The 19,622-nt window shown below is 48.2% G+C and overlaps 2 protein-coding genes and 1 long non-coding RNA gene across 4 annotated transcripts; 2 read left to right on the top strand and 1 right to left on the bottom strand.

The window, feature by feature from the left end:
- The first annotated feature begins 89 nt into the window (after positions 1-89).
- Positions 90-5,641, top strand: LOC135301092 (aldo-keto reductase family 1 member B1-like). The gene is made up of 10 exons (XM_064421326.1): positions 90-211; positions 294-461; positions 755-871; positions 1,992-2,069; positions 2,312-2,434; positions 2,920-3,020; positions 3,181-3,262; positions 3,734-3,817; positions 4,217-4,299; positions 5,019-5,641. The coding sequence occupies exons 1-10, from the start codon at positions 137-139 to the stop codon at positions 5,059-5,061; spliced, it is 954 nt and encodes a 317-aa protein (XP_064277396.1). The 5' UTR covers positions 90-136; the 3' UTR covers positions 5,062-5,641.
- A 2,081-nt stretch (positions 5,642-7,722) lies between these two features.
- LOC135301095 (aldo-keto reductase family 1 member B1-like) lies at positions 7,723-15,620 on the top strand. 2 transcript variants are annotated; one of them, XM_064421329.1, is made up of 10 exons: positions 7,723-7,863; positions 9,103-9,270; positions 9,584-9,700; positions 10,959-11,036; positions 11,470-11,592; positions 12,696-12,802; positions 12,922-13,003; positions 13,512-13,595; positions 14,314-14,396; positions 14,673-15,620. In XM_064421329.1, exons 1-10 carry the CDS (start codon positions 7,798-7,800, stop codon positions 14,713-14,715), a joined length of 951 nt encoding a protein of 316 aa, XP_064277399.1. In that variant the 5' UTR covers positions 7,723-7,797; the 3' UTR covers positions 14,716-15,620. The 2 variants fall into 2 exon arrangements, with proteins under 2 accessions (XP_064277399.1, XP_064277400.1); XM_064421330.1 differs by lacking the exons at positions 7,723-7,863; positions 9,103-9,270; positions 9,584-9,700 and adding an exon at positions 9,939-10,175.
- A 133-nt stretch (positions 15,621-15,753) lies between these two features.
- On the bottom strand, positions 15,754-19,518 carry LOC135301098 (uncharacterized). Its single transcript, XR_010362824.1, has 2 exons — positions 18,821-19,518; positions 15,754-17,164 (listed from the first exon to the last, which is right to left on the bottom strand). It is a non-coding gene; the product is annotated as an uncharacterized LOC135301098 (long non-coding RNA).
- Positions 19,519-19,622: the final 104 nt, after the last annotated feature.

Raw genomic sequence — 19,622 nt, 5'->3', positions numbered from 1 at the left:
GCCCCATCGGCTGCAGCCTCCGCTGCTGATTGGCTGGCGCGGCGGTCTCGCGCGGAACCGGGGGAGCTGATTGGCTGTGGCCGCGGGCTCGCGCGGAAGCGGCGGCGCTGATTGGCCGCGGGCGCGGAGGGGAACCATGGCGGGCATGGCGGGGTACGTGCGGCTCGGGGCCGCCGCCAGCGCGCCCCTCATGGGGCTGGGCACATGGAAGGTGAGGCGGGCACCGCGCTGCGGGACGGGGAAGCAGCTGAGAATCCCTCACCCAGACCTCCCCTGCCCTTTTTTCCCTTTAGTCCCCCCCAGGGAAGGTGACGGCTGCGGTGACGGCTGCCATCGATGCCGGGTACCGCCACTTCGACTGCGCCTATGTGTACCAGAACGAGAAGGAGGTTGGGGAAGGGATCCAGCAGAAAATCAAGGAAGGCGTTGTGAAACGAGAGGACCTCTTCGTCGTCAGCAAGGTATGGCTCAGGTCATGGATTGTGGACACGCTGGTTTTACCTGTGCTCGGAACATCTAACATTTTACACAGTTAAACGCCGTAGCCCTGGAGGAGTTTGTACCGCCAGTGAGTTAATTCCTCACACCGTTCTCTTGTGTCCTGCGCTGCCCAGGCCTCGCTGCGGGTGCAGAGCACTGAGCAGGCTTCATCCCACTTCCCATTCCAAAGAACAGGGAGCGTTCCCGGGCTGGGCAGGACAGCACCCGGGAGCATCACCCAGGAGGTCACAGTCTGCCCTGGTTTTGTCCCCAGCTGTGGTGCACCTTCCACGAGAAGCCTCTGGTGAAGGGAGCCTGCCAGAAGACTCTTGCAGACCTGAAGCTGGCTTACCTGGATCTCTACCTCGTCCACTGGCCTTTTGGCTTCAAGGTACAGGAGCAGCAACGCCCTAAACTTTGTTTCTTGTGGATGGCTTAGCAGCCCAACAATTGTTCTGGCTGACAAAGACAGTTACATGCCTGTTATCTGTGCCAGCACTGCTGTGGTGCTCAGCTTGATGCTGTGTGACTCAGGCTCTTGGTCTCTGCTCCAGAGGCAGTTGTTTTCATACCCCTTTGATCCTGGGAATGATGGCAATCTGACTCAAATCTAGAGAAACTAGAGGCAGCTCTCCCAGCTCCAAGCATAAAACAGGCTGCTTTCCTTTTCTCTTGCAAATCCAGTGTGTGTTAATCTCAAAAACACCCCTTGTGGGAAGGAGGGTTGCTTTTCGCTGCTTCTCTGCAGTTTTCCTTTGTGTGCTGCAGAGTCAGAGAGCAAAAGAAAGCATTTCTGTTTTCCATTTCTCTCTTTAATCACCAAGTCCTTAATGCAGTGCAGATTGAGCTGGCCTTGCTTGCAGAAGCCTTAGTGTTGTTCCACTGGGACAGGAATTCTGTTCCCTCCCCATTCCACCTGTTGCCTTTGAGATGCTCATCTTTTTTTGCATGCTTTATTTTAACTTTATATGAACAGGGCCATGAAAGTGAAACTGTCTCATGGTGACAGCAGCAAACAGCTGCTAAACACAGTTCAGTCCTGGCATCTTTTCATAACTTGTACACAGAGGCTCTTCCAGCTGTCCCAGTGTTGGTGGCTTTGCACTGAGTGTTGTCCTGGAAGAACTGTCAGTGCACACCAGGGCTCTTTTCAAAAGGTAGAGCTGGTGTTGTGTAGACCAAAGTGTTGATGCCCCCCTGGAAAAAGAACAAAACAGTTCTTGCTAAGTGGGAACTAAAGAACAGCCCCTGAAGGGAGCACCTGTGAGACTGGAGGCTGCAGCTTGGACTGGTTTGTTTCCCTGGGGGTGTTTGGGTGAGCCCTCACTTCCAGGGATCCAGCAGAAAAACCTGTTGTACTGGAAACTGGCAAAAATGCCTTAAATTCCTTCCACTTCTCAGGAAGGCATGACTGAGTGTAGACAAGAATCAGCACTCTTGCTCTAGAAGTTTAAGATGTTGTAGTTGAGAGCACTCAAGAGATTTTCAAGCACTTTCTCTCTCACTGACAGGCAGGAGAGGAGCTGTTCCCTGTAGATGACAAAGGCATGGCTATCCCCAGCAACACAGATATCCTGCAGACGTGGGAGGTGAGTTCATCCCGAGTGGAAGAGTCACATCTTCTGTCCTCAGCAGTGGTGTTGGCTTCAGCAGCTGCAGGATGTTCAGCCACGGATGCAGAATTAGTTGGAGAGAACTCACGGAAGCACACGGTTTTTGAAATGTGCTTTTAAAGATGTGCTTCCCATGAAGACAAACAGAGCATGTCAGGAAAAATGTGCTCAGTCGTGTCTTACCCACTGCATGCTGACTGTGCTCCCCTCTCTGCCAGGCCATGGAGGAGCTGGTGGATGCTGGCCTGGTAAAAGCCATTGGAATCTCCAACTTCAACCGTGAGCAGATTGAAAGGATCTTGAACAAGCCAGGACTGAAGCACAAGCCTGCAAATAATCAGGTGAGCTGAAAAGTGAATGCTGGGGGATACTGCTCAGGGATTATAAAGTTCTGATTACAGTTGAATGAGGAAGTGGAAAAAGGGAAAACAAAGTAGACAAAACGTGTACTTAAATCCCTCTCTCTGGACATTTCTTCATACAAACAAAACCAGAATATTTCCTTTTTGTCTCATCTTGTTGAAACTTTGGAGTGTTTTCCTGGGAACCATTCTCTCTGGAGGCATGAAGAATCCACATATGAGGGATCATTCTGACATAATGATTGACTCTTATAAAGCCTCTCAGAAAAAAATCCAAAAAGCACATAAAGACAGTCTAGAAGTTGGTGCCCTGTAGAATTATAGTCTTGTATTGTCACACAGGCCACCTGCAGGGTGGGGTGAAGTCAGCCTCTAATTAGGAAATTAGGATTCAGAAAAACCTCTGGAGCAAGGGAAAACTACAGTAGTTTTACAGCTCTCAGTCTATGCTTCTGTGTTGGCAGATTGAGTGTCACCCATACCTTTCCCAGGAGAAGCTGATTGACTACTGCCACTCCAAAGGGATCACTGTGACAGCATACTGTCCCCTTGGACGTCCTGACGGGTAATTTCCAAGTGGCTTCATGTGATTTATGACTGAGTAATGGTGCAGGTGTATATATATATGTTGGTTGGTTGTTTTTTTTTTTTAATTAATGGGGCTAGATAGAATCTTTCTGAAGTGATTCTGTGTTGTTTCATCCTTTTCTCCCCCACTTTGTTAGTTCTAAGCCAGAGGCACCTTCCCTTCTGGATGACCCCAAGATCAAGGAGATTGCAGCCAAGCACAACAAAACCCCAGCACAGGTGGGTAGGTGCCAGACAGTGGATACCCCTTCCTGTAACACAGCAATTTGGGAAACTATGTCTGAAGAGAGGGAGCAGCCTCTGTGGTGTTACCTGTGAACAATGATGCCTTTTTGTCTTGTTAAAAAGCAGTGCAGCCTGTCCATTCTGTGGCCTGCTACTAACTCTGGCCATCAGTCAAGAACATTTTCTTGACTCGTCTTCAGTTGTCACATCTCAAGTTCTTTTGAAGAAATTAAAGCCTTGTATATAGTGCAAAACTTCTGGATGCTAAGGAAAGGAATTGACAAAGCCAGAATGGAAAGGAGACCTTCCATGGGGCCTTCCACCACTTCCCTCTCTGCTCTCCTGGCAGTGCAAGCTGGACTGCAGGGTCAGGGATAATTTGAAATGCAGCTCTGCAGAAGTGGGGACAGCTCAGGGAAACAGCTGTGGGAACAGGAGGAGGGATTGAGTTGTCTGTCCTTGCAGGTTCTCCTTCGCTTCCAGATCCAGAGAAATGTGATTGCCATTCCCAAATCTGTCACCCCGCAGCGCATTGTGGAGAACTTCCAGGTGAGGGACCAGGAGTGAGCAGGGGCTGCCCCTCAGGGGTGGCTGGGCAGTGATCCTTTGTCACCCTTGCCATGGCTGGGCTCTTTCTGTCTGTCTGGAAGTCAGGGCTGCAGTGAAAACTATAGTGAAGAATAGACAGAGCTGTTGGAAACAGTGTGCTGATAACACAGTCAGGCACTGTACACTTTACATCCTGTTCTTCTCTTTCTTCCCTCTGCCTGGGAAGCAGAGTCTGGAAAATCCAAAGATACTTCTTTTCCTTTCTGTGTTTCATGAATCCATCACTTGTACCCAGCATCCTTTCTGATAGGAGCTTGTTCTTTAATCTTGTGAATCTTGCTTCTGATTTGATTTGTTCAAAGAAGTAGAAGTTAAATCCAGCTGTTTTTCTCTCTTTAGGTGTTTGACTTTGAACTGACAAAAGAGGAGATGGCCACCCTTCTTAGCTTAAACAGAAACTGGAGGATCTGTCCAATGGTCACGTAAGTCACAGTTTGTGTCCTTCAGACTTACACTTTCAATGACCTTTGTCCTGATCTCACAGGAACTGCTATAGCTGTTCAAATTTGGTATATTTTGAAATCTGAAATAATTTTGGGGATGAAGCATCTGTTGTTATACTTCCACTTTATTGACTGAAAGGTGAGGATAAGTCATGCTGTGTATTCACTGTGAATCCATTCTCCAGGAAACTTTGTATGCCTGGAATTCCAAAACGAGAGTTCTAGTTGATAACTTTGGCTGTGTCCATGTGGGAGAAACAAGCTTTAGGCAGTTTTTAACCTAGGGTAATTTTTTTCTGTGGGGTATGATAACTTGATGTCAGCTCTTACACAGGTGGTTGTGGAGGGGAATGACCATCTGCTGTGCAGTACAAAGCACAGCTGCTTGCAGATATGCACCAAGACAGGAACTCTTGGCTGCAAGGCCACAGAAGCTGCTGCTGTCTCTGTAAGCAGTGTGAATTTTAACTCTGTATCTAGAAAATAACTTGGTCCCACCAGTGTTCAGTGCCTGAATAACAGAAAAAGGCTGGAACTTGTTGGTCCTGTAGGCTGTTTCTGTACTACCCAGTCTCTTAGGTTCACTCTGCAGTTACTCAGTTCAGAGCTTCTTTTGAAAGCTCCTCTGTACACCCACTGTTGTTCTATATAGCAGTTATTTTAGCCTTGAGTAATCTTTCCTCTTTGATTTCCTCCAGGTGCAAGAATCACAAGGAGTACCCTTTCAATGCAGAATACTGAAGATGGTTTTTTCCCTGCCCTCTCTCAGGCCCCCAGGGTCTACTGAGCTTCTACCATTGCCTCAAATTGTGCACTATGTAGCTGACACACTGTATCCCTCTTCCCAGCAAAGGCACAGGATATGTGTTCAGTGACTTTGGGCTTTCTTCTTAGGTGGAAGGAAATTGTACAGTTGTTCTGGAGAACAAAATGTGGGCTATGATAACTCTCATTACATGAGTGTCTCTGCATGGCTGAAATAGCAAAGGAGAAAACAGAAGAGGGAGCTAGCAATTGATTTTTATCTGCTGTCTTGCATCAGCATCATTTAATGCTGCAGGGTTAAGGATATGTAAGTGCAGGAGAAAAATCTATCCTGAATAATCACATAATCACTGCCTGAAGGTAAAAGACAAAATTAACTTCTAGAGTACAGCCCAAAGCTTTCTGGGAAATAAGAATAAATGAGAGAAGTGTCCAGACCTAGAGATGAATAGCAACTCATACTGGGCCTTATTTCAGTTCCTTTTTTACAGGCTGAAACTGTACAGAGATTGATGTTCAATTTCATTCTTGAGCAAAATAAAAATATTTGAATTACTGCTGGTTTGGAAGTTCTCTTCTAATTTTAAAATTAACAAACCAAGAAGCTTGCATTAACAATGTAATTGGAAATAATCATCCCTATTCAATTTTCAATTATGTCACAAGAGCACTGAGATCTTGTCTTGATCAAAAGTTGAATAATTTGGTGTAACAAGCATTGCCACAGCAATGCTGAAAAGAACAGTTGAGCAGACAAGCCTTAGTATGGACTGTGGGTCAACAAGCACAGGAGACCAACACCTAAAACTGCTGGAAAACCCTGCATTGCTGTCACTGTGGGCTCATTTGGTTGGTAGCCATGCTGGTGTCTGACTGTTAAAGCACAGAATAACAGAGACTGGGGGAGAGGGGAGATCAGCAGTGCTGAGCAGGTGCCTGGTACAGCACAGAAGCAGAGGGTGCCTGCTGGAGGTGGGAGATGTTAGTGCTGTTAGGTGTTAAAGCCTGCCTCTGGAGCAGTGTTGTGTTCCCTTCAGGCTGTGCTGAGCCACTGGGACAGGTCTCTGCTCACTGTAACCATGTGAATGAGTGAAGGATTCCCCTGACACCGCCTCTCCCTCCTGGTGGAGGGTGCAGGTGAGCCTGCTGGGCAGTGCTGGCACAGCTGGGAGGTGCTGTGACACTGTGGCACTTCAGGGGTCCACGTGTGCCTCGGGCTGGTGGGCACCTGCAGAACAGCTGCTTTCTGATCCATAACATCCACACCAGACCAAGCTGTGGGCTCTCACAGAGGCATGTGGAGTTTCAGCTGTGTCTTGAGAACTGAGTGGTCAAGAGACTTCCTTGAGAGCAAGATGATGAACAAAAACCAGCATTTTTGTGTAGGTTAATAGTTTTAGGGCCCAGTGCTGGCTGACTTAGTGCTCGTGCTGTACTATGTTTAACTCAGTGTGCAGTGGGTGAATACACAAGACAAGCTTGAGCTATTTGCACTGTACATGACTGGGTTGTAGGTGTGAGGATGGATGAAAGGTGCTTGGCAGATGACAGGCTGAGACACTGAATGTCACAGCAGTATCAAGAACTTGCCATGATTAGGAGTTAAAATAACTGGATATAATGAGCCATGACTGACCACTTGGTGCAGACAAGAATTGTGGGAGGAGTCTTGGTACATATGGTGTGAAAGTGCCAGGAGAACAATAACTGGAAGTTCTGGAAAGCTCTGTGGTGAAAGTGTGCACTGCTCTGGCTGCCAGGCTGTGCTGACATCGATCTAGCTTTACAAGCCCTCAATAAAACAGACTGTGGGGAAACATGACTACACCCATGCAGATATCCAAAATGATGAGGACACGAGGTGTAAGAGCATGTGTTAGTGCTGAGCCACTGCCCAGAGCCTGCCACAGGTCAGGGTTGAGTGCTGAATGTCCACCCTGACTCACTGGAGTATTTTATGAGGGGCACACACTATTATAAATCGTTAATATTTCCAGGTATCATTCTCCTGTCTCTTTATCACCCACAGCTCATATGTACCAAGACTCCTTCAGTGCATATGTCACATTCTCTCTGCCAGGCTTTTCCTTCATTGATGCACTTGGTGAATCCAGTTTAGCACTGTCACATTGTCTGGTGTTCCCTTTCTGTTCTCCATGACAGATGCAAAAAGAACTTGGCCTTTGTGTGTGATTAAAAAGAAAGAAGCTTTTGTTCTCAAATGAGGTGTGAAAAAAAACTTGTACTTTTGGCTTGAGTATTTCATTTATGGGAGACAGGATAATGGACCTCGGACACATTACAGCAAATGGAAACTTTCTGCCCAAAATCCTTTCTAAAAGACAGAGGACACAGAGAAAAATACACTATTATATTGCCAACTGAATGATTCTCCAAGCACGAGCATGCAGCAAAGTTTCAACACCGCATCTATTATTCTCCAGCAGCTTTCAAAAAACATTTTAAAAATACTATTCTTCTTTAAAATAACTACAACGGAGATCACTTTTCTGTTGTGACAAACACCATCCCACCTTCGGAGGGAGCCCAGAGCCCGCCCTGCAGCTGCGGGAGCAGCAGCGCTGGCCCGGCCCGGCACGGCCCAGCCCGGTGTGTCCCGGGCGGGCGGGGCCGGGCCGGGGCGGGCACGGTTCTGCCACCCTTAAAGGGCTCTGCGGGCGGCACTACCGGGCAGCATTCCCGGCTGGAGCCATGGCCGCCTGCGTGCAGCTCTACACCGGGGCCGGGATGCCCCTCGTGGGGCTGGGCACATGGAAGGTAACGGGGACAGGGATCTCTCGCTGGGGCGGGGTCCGCGCCCGGTGCCAGCTCCTCCGGAGGGGTGGGCAGGGAGCGGGGACAGCTCGGCTCGGTGACACGTCCCCGGTGCCATCCCCGCCATCCCGCCCGGGATGCTGCTGGGGATGCCCGATCCCTCCGGAGGTCTCCGCAGGCACAGCTCCGGCGCTGCTTTTGAAGCCGCGGTCCCCGCCGTGCCCTCCGTCCCCCTCCTGCCGCGGGGGAGAGGTGACCCTTGGGTGTCCCCAGCCTGGGAGAGGCTCCGTCCCTCCCGCAGCCGCCAGGGATGCGCGGATCCCATCCATCCATCCATCCATCCATCCATCCATCCATCCATCCATCCATCCATCCATCCATCCATCCATCCATCCCTGCTAGCCCGTCCAGGCCCCTCTCCCAGCCCCTTCCCGTGCCACTGCACTGGAGCCCTTCCCTGCTGCTTTCCGTGCTGTGTAATCTGGGCGGGGTCCCCGGGAATCATCCGATAACAAGGTATGGCTTTAGAAGAGCATTCATGCGTTTTGAGCAAGTTCTGACACAGAGGTTTGCACTGTGGTTACGAAAACTACAAAACCACTGATCTATACAATGCCTAGAAACAAACACTGCTGGGTTTGTGTGAACAAGATATGCCAACATTTCCTTGTGCACGGCTCTTACACGCCCTTGCAGGGTACAGAACACACAGAATCGCACAGCTCCTCTGTCTCTGAATGAAGCAGCTGACATAAAGTTCCAGTTACAGGTGGGATGTGCCCCAGGATAAGATGAGCTAGAGCACAGTGCAACACTCCAAAGTGATGTGGATGACTAAGGTGTAGACCACTGCCCTCCCCACAGAACTAAAATTCTCCCAGCTGGTCCATTAGACTGTTTCTTTTCTTAGACACAGCACTGGGAAGCGAGGAGCATTGAGCAAAGGGAACTGCAGAGCTCCCTGGCACAAAACTTGGTTTCCCCTGGTCCATCCCAGGCAGTGTTGAGGGCTCTGCACTACCTGGCTGTTGGCTCAGCCTGCCCGGGACTGGACTCAGAATAAATGGCTGGAGGCTGGCTTCAAACCCAGCAGCCTGCATTTCTGAGATGATGAGTGCTTTAAGAACACGGCATGGAAAAACTCTACTGAAACCCCCATTGTATGTGTTTCTTTAGTGCCTAGATAACTAAGAAATGGCCTGTATGCTTTGATTTGGGATCTTCTTAACCTTCTTTTTCCAGTCTGGAGCTGGGCAGGTGAAAGCTGCAGTGACGGCTGCCATCGATGCCGGGTACTGCCACTTTGACTGTGCCTACGTGTACCAGAATGAGAGTGAGATTGGGGAAGGGATCCAGCAGAAAATCAAGGAAGGCATTGTAAAAAGAGAAGATCTCTTCGTTGTCAGCAAGGTAAGGTGACCTAGGATCCAGGGGAAAGCTTTGCATATGCATAGAGGGAAATTCAGAGTAGTAGGGAAAGGCTTTGTGCTATAGCATGGAATAATTAGGAGAACAGTTCAGGAAATTCTTGGTAGAATCTCCTTTTTGTCACTGTATTTTGTAGAGCATTATTTAAGATGTGTTCCACATTCTCCATTTTCATGGGACTGTGCAAAATACATGTTAGGCAGAAATGGTCCTAGAAAGTGAGCTAGCTTTTTTCCTTTCTTCAAGAAAGAGCTTTAAGCCAGGAGGTCACAATCTACCTTGTTTTTTTCTCTAGCTGTGGTCCACTTTTCATGAGAAGCATCTGGTGAAGGGAGCCTGCCAGAAGACTCTTGCTGACCTGAAATTGGATTACCTGGACCTGTACCTCATGCACTGGCCTCTGGGGTTCAAGGTACAGTAGCAGCAGGGCCCTTGGTTTTCTCTCCTGGGAGAGCTCCTCAGCAGAGCCAGGAGCACTCGCAGCACCACTGCTGCTGCAGAAAGAGCCCGTGCCTGCTGTGCCAGCACTGCCCTGGTGCTGCCCACCCTGCTCTGCTGTGCCCTGGTCTGTGCCCCTGAGCGCTGCCTGCACAGCGGCCTCTGCCCTCCTGATAACAGAGAGGCAGCAGCAAGGTCAGGCTCCTGGCTGCAAGGCTGACTCATGCTGCTTTTCTTTGGTCTAAATCATCCTTTCCTCCTTTGAGGGAAGGAAGGATGTACTTTGCTGCCTGGCAGAAATTCTTTCCTCTGTGTGTTACAGAATCACAGAACAAGAGAATGTTTCTGTCTTCCATTTCTTTCTTTAATTACTGAATCCTTAATACAGATTGAGCTGACCTTTGCTCTAGGAGCCTTAAAGTTGTTCCACAGACGCTGGATTTCAAAAGGTGAGACTTTCTGACATCCATGTCAGAAGTACATGAAATACATCTCATCCTTCATGTACTTCAAAGGATCTGATGTCTCAGTCTGTGTCTGGTCTTGGCTTTTTCTTTCTGCTGCAGACAAGTTAAGACCTCCATCCTATCTGTTGCTCTTGAGCTTGTCAACTGTTTGTCACACTTGCAAAGCTGTCATGGTTAGTTTTGTGTGAACAAAGAGCTTGAGTAAAAGTGTTATGGCATAATACTCTGACAGCTGCACACTGGATGTGGAGATGTGGGGTTTGTACATCTTGGGTGTTCTGAGTTTGTACATCTTGAGTGTTCTGATTTGCCACCAACTTAAGCTGAGGCTCCCCTCACAGGACACCCGTGTGTCTACATAAAACCTTCTTCAGTAGATGTGGCTCTGCTTAAACCTGACTTAAATGTTCCTGGGACCTTAACAGATCCTTCAAAAAAACTACCCCAGTTCTCCCTTAAAGGAATAGTAGAGGACTACAGGAAGCTTGTTTGCTCCACAAAAAATAAGTCAAGTGTTCATCTGTATGTGTTTTAGTGAGTCACCATTTGCTTGGTCTAGGAGATACATTTGACATTCCTAGTAGGAATGATTCTGCATCATTCTTACTAGGAATAACTGCTGGCAAAATTGCCAGGAACAATGTAGACAAATATTAATATTTTCTGTACTAATAGCTAAAGCCATCATGGTCTTCAGTTGCCTTGGTATTAACTCACCAATAATAAGAGTGTTTAAATATTTTCTTTTTTTTTTTTCACTGACAGGCAGGAGAGGAGCTGTTTCCTGCAGATGACAAAGGCATGGCTATACCCAGCAACACAGATTTTCTAGATACATGGGAGGTAAGTTCATCCATGGTGGAAATCACGTTTTGTGTTGCTGTCAGCCTTTTCCATGCTTTCATTGCTTTCAGCAGCCACAAAGTTCTTATGTATTTATTGCACCATATGCAATGTAGCTTTTCAATACATTAGGTTGGGATCATACCCACAGCCTGCACTACAGCCCTCTGACACTGGCTCAAGAACACATCATTGAATTATCCTTATTTCCCATGTGAAAATAACGGAGAGTGAATTTTTGCCATCTCAAGAAAGGAGCCTTTGGAAGACACAAATACACCAGAGGTCACTCTCCCCCAAGAGAAAATCTTTGCAGCTCCAAACAGTTGTCTTTCCTTGCCCATGAAGGGAAATGAAGCCACACAAGGAATAATTCCTTCAGGGCCTGGAAGGAATTTGTACACTGGTGCTGACTGTGCTCCCTCTCTGCCAGGCCATGGAGGAGCTGGTGGATGCTGGCCTGGTAAAAGCCGTCGGAGTCTCCAACTTCAACCACGAGCAGATTGAAAGTATCTTGAACAAGCCAGGACTGAAGCACAAGCCTGCAAATGTCCAGGTGAGCTGCAAAGTGACTGCAGGTTTTGCGGGATTATAAAGATCCAATTACAGCTGCCTGAGGAGATGCAAAAAGGAAGAACAAAGCAGACACAGCACAATTATGCCCTCTGATTATTTCTGGGTACACATAAAGATGCTGTAGATCTGTGTTCTGAGAGGGAATGAAGTTGTGGTACACCAATTACAACAAGAACTTCTTAAAATACTTGTTCTGTTATTAGTAATGGCATCAACCTTGTTGTTAATAGATGATAATTGTTCACACAACATGCGGTTTTTGTCATGCAGGAATCCACAATTCAGTCACCCAGTTGGAAAGGGAGGTCAATTTTAACCTCTATATAGAAGCAGTATTTACTGACACACTAGTGGCTTCCTGGTATCTACCCTGATTTATGTAAAATAAAAAATAAAGGGGTTTTATACACACACATATATTTAAAAATCAGTCTTTGTGTGCATACAGCAGCCACTGCCCCTTTGTATGCAGGAGCTGCAGAAGGTTATCCCATCAAGGGGTCTTGGACAGACTCAGACATCTCTTACAGTTCTGAATTCAGAACTTCTTGCATATTCACTAAGAGTACTGAATTCCCTCAGTCTCCAGAGCCTGCCAGTCCTTCCTCTACATGTAGAAACAAAAACAACAACAATAACAAAAACAAAAGGGAAAAAAACGCATCTTTTTCCTAACCTATAGCACATGAGAAAGGGGCACCAATTCATGAGAAAGGGAGCTTTTATGTCTAGAACAGACTGGGGGGAAGAACAGAGCAGATGCAGCATGTCCTTCTCATCCCACTCCACATTATTGCTGAGTATACGAGGCATTGGGGTTTTCAGTATTTGCTAAGCTACTGCTTAGAAATCTGAGAAGGCCCTCAGAACATGCCAAAGAACCCAGAAGAGAGCCTTATGAAATGCTCCTTCCCCAGAGCAAAGACCCAGAGGTACAAGAAATGTCACTGTAGAAGCAGGTGAATGATACTTTGCAAAGAGTGGCCCATGAGGACAAAAAGCAGCCTTTAAGAGCATTAGGAGCTAATCCCTGCAGTGAGTTACAGCTGGATTCTGTCCGTCTCTGTGCTCTTCTGCTGGCAGATTGAATGCAATCCATACCTCACCCAGGAGAAGCTGGTGAACTACTGCCAGTCCAAAGGGATTGCTGTGACAGCATACAGCCCCCTCGGCTCTCCTGACAGACCATGGTAAGGCTGCTTTGCAGTGTGAGGGAGCTGGTGTGGATAATGCTTGGAGCACTGAGACACTGAGTGTATTAGCCATTGATCTCAAAACAGATTTCTGCTGTTATCTCTCCACTGTGTAGGGCTAAGCCAGAGGATCCTTCCCTGCTGGATGACCCCAAGATCAAGGAAATTGCAGCCAAACACAACAAATCCACAGCCCAGGTAGGTGGATGCCAGACTGTGGGTACCTCTTCGTGTAACAAAGGAGAGCTAATGACAATGGAGAGGACAGGCTGGCTCTTGGCTCCCCGTCAGCAGTGCAGGGGCTGTTTTCTGTGAGGCCTGCAATGAACACTCTCTAAGTGTGCTCTGACTGTCATCATGAAACATTTTCTTGACCTGTCTTCAAGTGCTGGAATGTTTCAGTCATCATCTCAAGTCCTCTTGCAGAGGATGAAATCTTGATAGAAGTCTGCAAGAGCAGGAAGGCTTGACTGGCCCAAACCTGGATGGGAAAGGAGACCTTTCCTGTGAGGCTCCACCACTTCCCTCTCTGCTCTTCAGGCAGTGTTGTACTGCACTAAATAGTTATTTAGTTGTTTTGCACTGGGTTCTGTATTATTGCACAGGGCTGCAGGGACAGGAATGATTGGAAACAGGGATAACAGCTGTTGGAACAGCTCTGCTTCCTCCAGAGCAACAGGAATGATTCAGATGTCTGTCCTTGCAGGTTCTCCTTCGCTTCCAGATCCAGAGAAATGTGGTTGTGATTCCCAAATCTGTCACCCCACAGCGCATTGCAGAGAACTTCAAGGTGAGGGGATCAGGAGTGAGCAGGGGCTGCCCCTCAGGGATGGCTTGGCTTGTCCCTGCACAGCAAGGGAAAAGATCCTTTATCATTCTTCCTTGCTCAGGCAAGAACACCAGGCTTTTTGTCTGTTTACACACTCTACTTAAGGTTACAGTCGGAGAGCAGGACTGAACCAAGTCTTTTTAATTATTCAGATAATTCTAGCAGCCACTTTCTGTGGTGTCTTGTATTCTGCAGACTGGAGATGAATTGCCACATGGCTTTTCACTGGCACTTGAGTGCAGCAGCGCACCACAAAAGGCTTATGTAGAGCAAGCAGTGTTAACAAAACAGTTGTTTGTTTAACAAACCGTGCTGCTCTATTGTTAATCCAGTGGTTTTTGACTGCAACTGGTCATTGGGATTTCAAAAAGCCTAGACAGATTAAGTGAAATATGGAAATCTTGTAGATGTGGACAGAAAGATGCATCTCTCACAAGTGGCAGATGCAAGAGCCTGCCAAGTGCCCTGCAACAGCTGGCATGTGCAATTGCAACTTTGGATGAATTTTTCTATTCCCTCTGCCAGTGCATTCCTGGTGATACAGAGATGCCTTTTTCATGAAGCAGTCATGTCTTCTAACCAGCTACCCTCCCTTGCAGACTTGTTCTTTATTTTTGTGGATTTTGCTTACAGCCTCTGGTTTATTCAAAGAGTTTATTCAAGCTGTTTCTCTTTTCAGGTGTTTGACTTCAAATTGACCAAAGAGGAGATGGCAACTATTTTCAGCTTTAACAGAAACTGGAGAGTCTATACAATGAGCATGTAAGTGGTAGCATTCAGCATTCTTCTCCAAACCCTAAGTTAAAAATACTATATACTCAGAGGTTTTACATCTAAATACTGCCTAGAATGCCAAGAGCCTGAATGATGAAGTAATTGGGATGTTCCAAGTGTATAAAAAAGACATACTATCGGGGAAAACAAATCTGGACTGAACCCATCCTTCAATTACAGACTTCAGATCCCACCTTGGTGGCTTCTTTAAGCAAAACTAGAAAGGAAAATGATGACTAAAAGGAAGCCTTCTATTCCCTGCAGGGGCAAAACTCACAAGGACTACCCATTCAATGCAGAATACTGAAGATGCTCATATCCTGCTCTCCTTCAGAGCTTGGTCTGATACCCTTCCTATCAAATTATCTGACTTTCTTATTGCATTTCTCCTCCTGCAGAGTCACAGCATATGTATTCAGTGATCATCTTTTGTTTATTCTTTCTGAAAGAAACAGTAAAGTTGCTCCAAAAGAATAAAATGGGAGCTGTAATCATTTTCTGTCAAAATGTGGATTGGGTAATCCACATTTAGCAAGGGAGAGACTTTGAACTACACATTCACATTTTTAATTTCTCTTGCTTCAACACAACACGCTGAGGAGGATAGCTGGCAGTTATGGGAGAAAAACCTGAGAAATGTGAACTAAAGGCCGGCAGTTTAATCACTCCGGAAGTAACTGAGAAAGGAGATTTTCCTACTTAGGAAAAACTTTCCCTTAGGGAAAAAAATTCAAAAAACAATTCCATAAGCAAAAAACACACAGGTGTGTGGTGGGCAGTATTCTCAGCCAGGTTTCCTCCTGAGTGTGTGGCTTTTCCCTGGGAAGGGCCCATTCTCCTTTCCCTGCGGGCAGCAGAGGGCAGCCATCCCTCAGCCACCCGCGCTGTCCCCTCCCGGCAGTGCAGGGACGTCCCTGATGTCACACAGCCCGGGGGAGCTCAGCCCCCAAAGTGCCAGCACCCCCTCTGGCCCTGTCAGCCAAATTCTCCCGGCACAAAACGCCCCTCTGGCTCCATCCACCTCCCCTTCAGCCCAGCCACCATCTGCCACTGCCCTTAGCCCCACAGCCCCAGGTGACAGCAGGAGCTGTTTGCTTTTGGGGCTGTGTCACCTTTCCGGTCCCAACGCTTGGGCAGGTGGCCAAACACACATCATGAAGTTGCACACTGGGCTTCAAGGCAAAAGATCAAAACCTTGGGTGAAGAAAACGAGCACCTTAAGGACTTCTTAACAAATTTTCCCCTTTCAATTAATGAAAATGTAATCCAAGAACGTTTGCTTTGCAGCTGCCTAAAGGCAGCAATCCATAAAACCTGTAATCCCCAGGCTGAGGTGAGACTTAGCTCTGCTGAGATCAAATACACATTTTTATTGAATAATAAAGGTACAATTTTACTATGCAGAAGTTTGGAGCACTGTCTTTTTAGAGAGTACCTTCTCCAGCCCAGGTTACCCATGCCCATAGAGCCTTCAGTGGATTCCTTGTTTAAGCATAACTCATCCACCAGCTGCAGTCCCCTTGGAATTAAGTCCTTTCAGCAGGGATCTCCTTTAAAAGTGCATCTCTGTCTCCAGAAGTATTTCTGAGTCACAGTACTGTGAGCTTAAATTCTGGCATGGGACAGGGTGTTTATATCTGTGTTAGAGGTCTCCACTGCCATCCCTTGTTACCATCTGCAATTTATGTTCTTTACATTCCACCCTGCACTTTATTGAGGAATTGTTTTACCCTTATTCAAACTCCATCTTTAACATAATGATCATCAGACTGCATATTTATTATGAACTCCAGCCCTTGCCCCTGCAGACCAGTGCAGTTAACACCTCACCAGTGCAAACATAAGACACATATACCAAACCCACCCCCTCTCCCACAGACAAAATTATCAGGATCAACACTGCAACAGTCAACATATTTTCCAACCACTTCTAAAATGCTTTCCAAGCTGAACTCCCAGCACTATCCTTGGTCATGCCACTACTCTGCCCATCTTCTGGCATGCACCATCCAGAACAAGGCATGTGTGTGACTCCTTGATGTCCCAACAGCTTATCAAGTGATACCAGCAGTAACTGTGCTCAGACCTTGCAGCTTTCAGGCAACAGCATCAGTGATCACCACTTTTTTCAGGGTCCCTTCCCCCTTGCCTGTAAACACAACTCAGCAAGTCCAAGCAACTGCAGGGGAGTGTCACCTGTGGGATCAGCAGAATCAGATTATTTCTCCTCACAGTCCTTCACTGGTGGGTCCTAAAGCCTTCCTCCCTTGGGAAGGACAGTGCCTGCTAGTAGCAGAGACCCCAAACTTCCCAGAACTCTGCTCTTACAAGGCAAAAACCTGCATCCCATTTGCTTCAGTTCCCAAGCATGGACATGACCACTGCAGGGACAGATCAATATTTCTGCAGTTTCATTCTGAGCAGAGGACTGTCAAGAGAGCCCTCAGATTCTGGGGAGCAGCACTCCCACCTCCACAGGCCTACCTAACCTTGCAGCTCGGGCTGCCTGAAGAGGCTTTGTTTTCACTTTGCCATCAGCTTTCAGAAAGCATCTGTTTCTCTCTTCCAAGTGATCTTCCTACCCAGCACGGGTCTGCCCAGGTGCCTCCTCTCTTCAGGCAATTGCACACTGGGTGTACCCCCCTGGACATGCACTGGCTGCTCCACTTCCACCACTGGGTATCCCCAGGGCCAGGATCATTGCTCCTTCCAGAGTTCTTCTCACTGCTCCACTTCTGGGCTGTGACTCAGGGGAACTGAGGAGAGAAGAAAGAACACAGAACAAATGAGTAAATGCCCTTTTCACCCTTTCCCCAGCATCTGTTTAAGGCAAACACCAATCCACTCCCTGTCCTCCTCTCCACCCTGACTCTGTCACCACAGATTGCCTCCAGGCCATCCCAATCCCTCCCTGGAACCAAGGCTGGCTCAGAGGGTGATGCTGGGTGCCTGATGCTTCCTTTCACTACTCAGTCCTGCTTACTGAGTCCTAGAGCTCCTGGGTGGGCAGTCTGCTGTCCCCAGGGCTGTTCATCAGGGGTGGCCCAGCCCACAGGAGCCCCCTTTGGAGTGAGGTGCTGTCCTTCTTCTCAGCAGCCAGGGGGACTGTGGGGGACACACAGGTGCTTCCCATCTGCCAGAACTCAGTCACCTCAGGCACAGCACCAGTTTCAGAGCCTGCCAGAATCACTCCTGACCAGTCTGGGGCAGTTCATGGTTTCCCCCCATCCGGGCTTCCCCTGCTGCACTAAACCTGCCCTTCCCACACAACAATCACCACAGAGGGGTGGAAAGATCACTTCCTCATCCTTGGCTGTGCCTGGAGCTTGTTATTTCAGCAGATGAGATTAAAGGACAAAAAGCATCATCAGCTCTGAGAATACGGGAGATCCACCAAGATATGCTCCTGGGCTGATCCCAGCTCAGAGTGAAAAAGAGGCCAAGGTCTTCCACAGTCAGAGCTGGCCAAGCCCCTGAGATCTGCCTCCTGGCATCCAGAGGTGGAACTGGAACCCCCCACCGAGCAAGATAAATCTCCCCTCCAAGCAAAGCAGAAATTCCTGCTGTGCTTCCCAGTGATTCAAGCGTGAAACCTGCATGCCCTCACCTCCAAACCCTGGTTTAAGCTATGCCTGTGTCTGTGGGTAGCTCTGAAGCTGCAGACCCTGCAGCTCTTCCCCTTCATTGTAGATATGATCACACCTTGCAATACTGTCACCTCCCTGCTTTGCCTTCAGATGTTCTCAGAGGGTCTCTCTGGCAAAAACTGTCCATAAGGACATACCCACTTCCCTTAATTTGGGCCCTGTTCTCAGATTCCAAACACTGCTGGCCACCAAAGTCACAAGTTGTGGTGCAATTACAGTTACTAAACGCAAAGTCAGCAAAACACACTAAAAACTCGTGAGATTACTCCTCCTGTTCCAGTGCACGTGGATTAAGGAAATAAAAAGAAAGCAAGACCCTCCTCCCCCTTGCAGTTCCTCAATGTCAGCGCTCTCTGTGAAGACATGGCCATGCTATCAAGGACAGGGGGAACAAAATATAGCAGGCTGGCTGTCACAGGGTGACACATGCAGTACTTCTTCTTCCCCAAGGCCCCCACCAGACCTTCAGGAGAGGGAAACAGTGGAAAGCTGACTGGCCTTACAGCTCTGAGGGGAAAGGCTCCAACTCGCAAGAGCTAAGAGCAAAAACAAAATACAGAACTTCTGCCTGAAGCCTCTTGTGACAGGATGGAGGCATCTCTCTGACTTGAAACCATGAGGGAAAATTCAACCCAAGCGGCAAGAGATGAGCACCAAGTCGTGTAAAGGTTTTGTGATCCCAGTGAAAGCACATCGCATCCTGCCAGGGGTGCCTGATGGTGCTGACACGAAATAGGAGGAACATTAAAGAGGAAAACCAATTACCTTGCCGTCCTTAGCTAAATGGAGCAAAAAATATGAAGCTGCAGATAGCAGGGAGAGGCACCCAGAGCAAACGCTCGCACCTGAAGAAACTCTTCACATGTGAATAAGCAGCCAAGCCTCCCAGGCAAGTCTGGCTTTTTCCATTGCGCTGTGACGTCTTCAGCAGAACAGCAAATGCTTGTCTGCAAAAGCATCAAAGCCAGTTTGTGACGGGAGACTGCTGCCTGCGATTACAATCGTGCATTTTATTCTGCGACGTCCTCAGCACCTGCCCACAGACAGAGGGACAGCGCAATCATTATGCCGCTCATTAAAAACTCACTGCTCCTCTTCCGAGACTTTCCAAAAAACCTCTTCCAAAATTCAAAATAAAGCCGGGCTTTTCTTAGATCCGCTCTACCCTAAATCACTCCTAAGCCACAGCTCGCAGCGGAAGCTTTGGAACAGCTTTGCCTGGCTCTCAGAAACCAGGCACGCCGTGGGTTTTGCCACAAGACTCGGGCAAGGGGAACACAAGACTCGGGCAAGGGGAACACAAGACTCGGGCAAGGGGAACACAAGACTCGGGCAAGGGGCACCACAAGACTCGGGCAAGGGGCACCAGCCGGGGCCACCAGCCCTGTGAGGGGACACGGGGCTCGGCGCGCCTCAGCCCCCGGCCCGCGGGGACAGCTGTGCCCCACGTCCCCTGTGCCACCCCCGCCCCGAGAACGAGGCGCTGCGGGAGTGTCGGTGCGCGGTGACCCCGGGGCCTGGGGGCCGATCCCCCGGCACGGAGCCCCAGTCGCGGCCTGCTCCGCAG

Source organism: Passer domesticus, chromosome 5 (genome assembly GCF_036417665.1).
Source record: "Passer domesticus isolate bPasDom1 chromosome 5, bPasDom1.hap1, whole genome shotgun sequence".
Classification (NCBI taxonomy): Eukaryota; Metazoa; Chordata; class Aves; order Passeriformes; family Passeridae; genus Passer; species Passer domesticus.
This window is presented reverse-complemented; position numbering and strand designations above follow the sequence as displayed.

Bases quoted from the DNA above. Each gene is read 5' to 3' on its own strand.
- LOC135301092 (XM_064421326.1), top strand. From the start codon at position 137: ATGGCGGGCATGGCGGGGTACGTGCGGCTCGGGGCCGCCGCCAGCGCG. The intron at 212-293 runs GTGAGGCGGGCA...TTTTCCCTTTAG, and splicing joins TGGGGCTGGGCACATGGAAG to TCCCCCCCAGGGAAGGTGAC. The intron at 2,070-2,311 runs GTGAGTTCATCC...CCTCTCTGCCAG, and splicing joins ATATCCTGCAGACGTGGGAG to GCCATGGAGGAGCTGGTGGA.
- LOC135301095 (XM_064421329.1), top strand. From the start codon at position 7,798: ATGGCCGCCTGCGTGCAGCTCTACACCGGGGCCGGGATGCCCCTCGTG. The intron at 9,271-9,583 runs GTAAGGTGACCT...TTTTTTCTCTAG, and splicing joins ATCTCTTCGTTGTCAGCAAG to CTGTGGTCCACTTTTCATGA. The intron at 11,037-11,469 runs GTAAGTTCATCC...CCTCTCTGCCAG, and splicing joins ATTTTCTAGATACATGGGAG to GCCATGGAGGAGCTGGTGGA.